Here is a 7,500-nt window from a genome sequence, read left to right on the forward strand (position 1 = left end):
AGATAGATAGATAGATAGATAGATAGATAGATAGATAGATAGATAGATAGATAGATAGATAGAGAGATATAGATAGATAGATAGATAGATAGATAGACACCAAACTATGACACCAAACTATTCTTCTAAATCTACAACAAAAAAAAATAATCTTAAATTTCACACAATCATTAGAAAAGAAAAAAAACGACAGACAGACAGACAGACAGACAGACAGACAGACAGACAGACAGACAGACAGACAGACAGACAGACAGACAGACAGACAGACAGACAGTATCAATCACTATAAACACTTATTTGTATGTGTGCATGGCAGTTTGAAATAATGTTTTCTAGTACAGTCAGATATTAAACACACAGGTTTTTCAACATAACATACTAATGGCGCTTTTCCACCGCACATGTAGCTCGACTCGACTCAACTCGACTCGACTCAACTTGGTTTGGTAGCAGCACGGGTCGTTTTCCACCGCAAATAGTACCTGCTGAACGTGGGCGGGGTCGTCGTAAGGGGCTGAAAGCCAACTCCGGAGCAAAGTAGCAGAGCAGAAATTACGAGCAGTTGTTGCACTATTAACTGAACCAACCGCCAAAAACACGGATGAAAAATGTTTCAGAAATACCCCCCTTGTATCTGTTTGCTAAAAGATGTAGAAGAATATTGCTACGGGCCATTAAAAGTGATGGTTGTTGTCCCGATGTGTGACTCTGCCACACAGTCAGCTGTAGGGATGCGTCACGTACATCCCTATGCACGTAAACACGGGCATGATAAAGTTGACTGTTTAGTGCTTGTTTCAGGATACGTGTTTTCAAATGCAAGCCGTGTCTCAGCCTGAATATTTTATTGAGGTAATCAGTTCAGTCCGAGGCTTGTAATGTAATCGCTCGCTATCATGTCTGTCCCAGCTGGCTACTATTAGCCTAGCTGCTAGCTGCCCTACATGTCTCCTCTCGTATGATAAGTAACTTCCCCAACAACCAACACTGGGTGAGCTTAGCGAATATATGGAAAATAAATTCAGATCTGTGATGCAAATCAAATGAAAGAGAGCCAGAGTAGGCTGCACGCGGCGTAAATACACTCAAAAGTCCCGGAGAGTTGGGGAGAATAAACAACAGAATGAAGCCGGTAGTCTCTGGCCACTGATTGGCCAGACAATAGTCTCTGGCCAATCAGTGGCCGGCCGTCTGCCGACGTCACCTTTTAGCATCGGCTCAGCTCGCTTGGAACCTAGAGCGAGGCGATACCAAAAAAGCAGCCGCTACCAGGTACCAGGAAATTGCGGTGGAAACGCCAAAAATGCGAGTTGAGTCGAGTCGAGCTGATACCATGCGGTGGAAAAGCGCCATAATATACAAACACACTAATAGGATTTTTCTTATTTATTTTTTCAAAATGTTCAAACAAAAACAACATATTTGTTCTAGAAAAAAAGCAACATAAAGAAAATTAGGCAAAATCTCTCCAAACTAATTGTTTATCTCTAACTGCTAAGGCTCTATCAGTGATCAGCGAATTATTTCAAAGTGTGTTTTCACGTGTGTAAATGTGGAGAGGCAGTTTGTAACATAGTTTAGAGTGCAGAGAAAAATATATAGGCTAGACTTTAACTAGATGTGTGTTAATAGATGAAAAACAATGTAAAGTTGACAAAACATGCATTCAGTTTGGCACACTGGGTAAATGCATTGGCTAGAAGTTTTGTTTTCGGGTAAATGTGCCTAAAAAAATCACCATTGTGCTTAAAAAAACTATTTTTTTATGAGCTCAAAGGTGCTACGAGGAACTTTTAAATATTTCTGAAACAGTCTAATTTTTCCTCTGATGATCATGAATTACATGCAACAGCAAACGAGACCATCAGTGCGAAGAGAATGCTATTTTTATATAGTTTTTCTTAATGCCTTTGTCATGGGTATACGCTCACCCAGGAACAACAGCTGGCGTGGTAAAAACACTACCGCTTTTGTCCAAAGGGGGGCGCTAGACTTAACACAAAATGAAAGTTCCTCTGAGCACCTTTAATGTCTGGCCCATCTCTTCATTAACAGACTATCCAGAGAAAGTGGTAAAGTCTGTTGTTACAGGCACCAGCCACTAGGGGGCGGCAGTACAGCATGTCCTAAGTAACACCGGAGATACTTAAACACTTTTATATGTTCTTTGGTGTGTGTGTGTGTGTGTGTGTGTGTGTGTGTGTGTGTGTGTGTGTCAGAGTGAGTGAGTGCTTGCGAGAGTGTGAGTGAGTGAGTCAGTCAGTCAGTCAGTCAGTCAGTCAGTCAGTCAGTCAGTCAGTCAGTCAGTCAGTCAGTCAGTCAGTCAGTCAGTCAGTCAGTCAGTCAGTCAGTCAGTCAGTCAGTCAGTCAGTCAGTCAGTCAGTCTGTCAGTCTGTCTGTCTGTCTGTCTGTCTGTCTGTCTGTCTGTCTGTCTGTCTGTGTGTGTGTGTGTGTGTGTGTGTGAGAGAGAGAGAGAAAAGTCATATTGTGGGAGGAATACTGTCATTAAAAGTTGCTGCATAGATGTTCACAAAGTATTTATATTAGACCACAGCTGAATGAAAATTGGAAAGGCAGCATTTTTAAATCGTTTCAACAGAGGGATGTGTGTGTGTGTGTGTGTGTGTGTGTGTGTGTGTGTGTGTGTGTGTGTGTGTGTGTGTGTGTGTGTGTGTGTGTGTCAGTGTCATAATGTGGGAGGAATTCTTTCAGTTTATTATTACATTGGTTCAGGAATGTAAGCCGACGTTAACAGTGGGTTCATTTACTTTTGGACTTAAAGGTGGAGTCAGTGATTCTGGAGAACGCTTGTTGTCAAAATTCCTTTTTGGTTAAAATCAGTGAATATCTCCTCATGATCCGATACCTGTCTGTACTGTGTGTGAACTGTATTATGGCTCCCCTTTGTTAACACACCTGTTTACAGAGCCTAGGCTGTGTACTTTTTCCACACACACACACACACACACACACACACACACACACACACACACACACACACACACACACACACACACACACACACACACACACACACACACACACACACACACACACACACACACACACACACACACACACACACACACACACACACACACACACACACACACACACACACACACATCCTCATGAGGAGATATTCACAAGTAGATTTTGACAAAAAGTGATTTGACCTATTAACCAATTTTCTCCACAAATCACTCACTCACTCACTCCACCTCTAATCTATTTAACCCCTAACCCCTTCACTCTCATTCATTCACTCTGTCTTGAGTACACACAGTTTCTCGCTGACGTCCCAGAGTTTGCGTGCTGCGATGTCCCGTGCAAACTAGTAAACTCTGTGGACTGGCATGCTGCTAGCTACGGTGGCTCCCTTTTGTTTTCATGCCTGTTTACAGAGCCTAGGCTGTGTACTTTTTCCACACACACACACACACACACACACACACACACACAAACACACACACACAAACACACACACACACACACATCTGACAGGTAGCAAATCGTGACGAGATAATCACTAAATTATTTTGACAAAAAGTGAAAGAGTTGAAAACCTATTTTTTTTCCAGTATCACTCACGCTACCTTTAATCTCTCTAACCCCTAACCCCTTCACTCTCATTCATTCATTCTGTCTTGAGGCCACAGAGCTTTTCGCTGACGTCCCAGAGCTTGCGTGCGGCGATGTCGTCCCGCGCTCTAGCTGGGACGTCCTGTCGCTGGCAGCAGGTGAAGTAAGACCCGCTCAGGGGCTCAATGCCCTCCTGGAGGCAACAGTGGAGGGTCGTCTGGGCCCCCGTCTCTGGGTCTGAAAAACAACAAGGCGGGTTTAGATGGATGGATGGATGGATGGATGGTAGATAGATAGATAGATAGATAGATAGATAGATAGATAGATAGATAGATAGATAGATAGATAGATAGATAGATAGATAGATAGATAGATAGATAGATAGATAGATAGATAGATAGATAGATAGATAGATAGATAGATAGATAGATAGATAGATAGATAGATAGATAGATAGATAGATAGATAGATAGATAGATAGATAGATAGATAGATAGATAGATAGATAGATAGATAGATAGATAGATAAACAGACAGACACACAGATAGATAGATAGATAGATAGATAGATAGATAGATAGATAGATAGATAGATAGATAGATAGATAGATAGATAGATAGATAGATAGATAGATAGATAGATAGACACACAGATAGATAGATAGACACACAGATAGATAGATAGACACACAGATAGATAGATAGATAGATAGATAGATAGATAGATAGATAGATAGATAGATAGATAGATAGATAGATAGATAGATAGATAGATAGATAGATAGATAAAATAGACATTAGAAAAGTGAATGTAAAATATGAAACAGGACTTTAACCTGTGTGCGTGGTGCTCTTACCTAAGAACAGCAGGGCGGCTATGGGCTCGATGAAAACCTTCTGCCACAGACTCACGTTACGAGACAGCTCTGTACGCACCACACCTGTAGGAGAGGAGAGAGAGGGGGGGAGAAAAGGTGAGAGAGGGGAGAGGGGGGGAGAGAAAAGTCTGGTAGCTATAGTGCAAAATTTAATAAAAAAAAAAATGTTTGATTATTTTTGGTAGCCTGGAAATCCAGACCCTGATATCTTGAACGATAGAGGGTCTGGCCACGATCAATAGTAATTTCCAACTTAAGGGGCGGCTCCTACTCGTGCATTTCAAATGCCACTGCACGTGATTGGATAGCACTACAACAGTGGCAGGTCTGGGGCATTTCTTTTTATTAGACAGTTTTGGAGAGACAGAGATGAGATGTGTCAGAGAGGGGAATGACATGCAGAGAACGACCCGGGCTGGATTCTAACCCGGGTCTGCTGTGAAGAGGACAGACAGACAGACAGACAGACAGAGAGGGGAATGACATGCAGAGAACGACCCGGGCTGGACTCTAACCCGGGTCTGCTGTGAAGAGGACAGACAGACAGACAGACAGACAGACAGACAGACAGAGAGGGGAATGACATGCAGAGAACGACCCGGGCTGGATTCTAACCCGGGTCTGCTGTGAAGAGGACTGAGACTGTATACGGGGGGAGGGGGATCCCAAGAAGAGCCCAAGAAATGTTTCAGTTGTTGATTCTACTGCAAAGATAAACCTGCGCAACTCAGGCACAATTGTCCAAAATGTAGATGGCTTAGTCGATAGTAGGACATAAAATGTGCCATGTACAGGTGAAACTCAAAAAATTTTAATATCGTGCGAAAGTTCATTTATTTCAGTAATTCAACTTGAAAGGTGAAACTAATATATTATATAGACTCATTACATGCAAAGTGAGATATTTCAAGCCTTTATTTGTTATAATTTTGATTATTATAGCTAACAGCTTATGAAAACCCCAAATTCAAAATCTCAGAAAATTTGAATATTACATGAAATCAATAAAGAAGGGATTTTAAATACAGAAATGTCGGCCCTCTATAAAGTATAATCATCTATATGTACTCAGGACTTGGTTTGGGCCCCTGTTGCATGAATTCTTGCCTCAATTACAATTAATTTTCCATGAAATTCTAATAATAGGAGTATCACCTGTGTGTGTGTGTGTGTGTGTGTGTGTGTGTGTGTGTGTGTGTGTGTGTGTGTGTGTTTGGTTACCTGGGTGGACACTGTAGCAGGTGAAAATACACACACACACACACTGATTGCTCGAGTGACAGTGTGTTTGGTTACCTGGGTGGACGCTGTAGCAGGTGAAAATACACACACACACACACACACACACACACACACACACACACACACACACACACACACACACACACACACACACACACACACACACACACACACACACACACACACACACACACACACACACACACACACACACACACACACACACACACACACACACACACACACACACACACACACACACACACACACACACACACACACACACACACACACACACACACACACACACACACACACACACACACACACACACCCGTTCTTGCTTCCCTTCACTGGCTGCCTGTACAACAAAGGATCATTTTCAAAACAGTTCTCCTGGTATTCAAAGCCCTCAATGGTCAGGCCCCATCTTATATAGCGGACCTTGTACACCCCCACTCAGCCCCTAGGACCCTAAGATCCTCCAATAAGGGTCTTCTCCACATCCCCCGATCCAGATTAAAACAAAAAGGTGACCGGGCCTTCGCAGTAGCTGCCCCACGCTTGTGGAACCAACTGCCTCCTGACATACGTGATGCCCCCTCCATTACTGCCTTTAAATCAAGGCTCAAAACCCATCTGTACACCCTGGCTTTCCCTCCCCATTAGCTATCTGCCTTTTACACTACTGTATATGTTTGTGTGTGGAAGTCCGGGTTATGTATTTTGTATTTTTTATCTTTATTTTTTCTATTGTTGTTGTTGTTATTTTACCTTCATGTTGGCCCATGTTGGCCTACTGAATGCACTATGTACAGCACTTTGGTCAGTGAAAACTGTTATAAATGTGCTTTTATAAATAAATTTTACTTACTTACTTACTTACACACACACACACACACACACACACACACACACACACACACACACACGCACACACACACACACACACACACACACACACACACACACACACAGATTGCTTGAGTGACAGTGTGCTTGGTTACCTGGGTGGACGCTGTAGCAGGTGACGTTGGACCCTTTCAGCCTCTTAGCCAGCTGGTGAGTGAACAGCGAGTTGCACAGTTTACTGTTGCAGTACGCGGCAAAGAACTGCCAACTGTAGCGGCCGGTTCCCAAGTCTTTCTTCACCGCTAGAGCCTAAACACACACACACACACAGAGGCACGCACACACACACACACACAGAGGCACGCACACACAAAACAAGGCACACACACACACGCACAAAACAAGACACACAAAACAAGACACATACACACACACACAAAACAAGACACATACACACACACACACAGAGGCACACACAGAGGCACACACACACACACACACAAAACAAGACACATACACACAGAGGCACGCACACACACACACACACACACACACACACACACACACACACACACACACACGCATAAACACACACACGCATAAACACACACGCATATGCACACACACACACACACACATAAAACAAGGCACACACACACACAAGCACGCACGCATAAACACACACGTATACGCACACACAGTCACGCACGGGCACGGACACGCACACACACACACACAAAACAAGGCACACACACAGACAAGCATGCACGCATAAACACACACGCATATGCACACACACACACACACACACACATAAAACAAGGCACACACACACACAAGCACGCACGCATAAACACACACGTATACGCACACACAGTCACGCACGGGCACGGACACGCACACACACACACACAAAACAAGGCACACACACACACAAGCATGC

At 43.3% G+C, this 7,500-nt stretch overlaps 1 protein-coding gene across 1 annotated transcript in view; it reads right to left on the bottom strand.

The window, feature by feature from the left end:
• The window catches only part of LOC307270385 (retinol dehydrogenase 11-like), a 28,601-nt gene that overhangs the window by 116 nt on the left and 20,985 nt on the right, over positions 1 to 7,500 (bottom strand). Inside the window, exons 9-11 of the mRNA XM_080054271.1 lie at positions 6,713 to 6,866; positions 4,443 to 4,526; positions 1 to 3,822 (exon numbers count right to left, since the gene is read on the bottom strand). The exon at positions 1 to 3,822 is cut by the window's left edge and continues 116 nt beyond it. Coding sequence (XP_079910397.1) covers positions 3,641 to 3,822; positions 4,443 to 4,526; positions 6,713 to 6,866 — 420 coding nt within the window. The 3' untranslated portion in view covers positions 1 to 3,640. The remainder of the gene's footprint in view (positions 3,823 to 4,442; positions 4,527 to 6,712; positions 6,867 to 7,500) is intronic.

Source organism: Ammodytes marinus (assembly GCF_949987685.1).
Source record: "Ammodytes marinus genome assembly, contig: scaffold_203, whole genome shotgun sequence".
NCBI classification, from domain to species: Eukaryota; Metazoa; Chordata; class Actinopteri; order Uranoscopiformes; family Ammodytidae; genus Ammodytes; species Ammodytes marinus.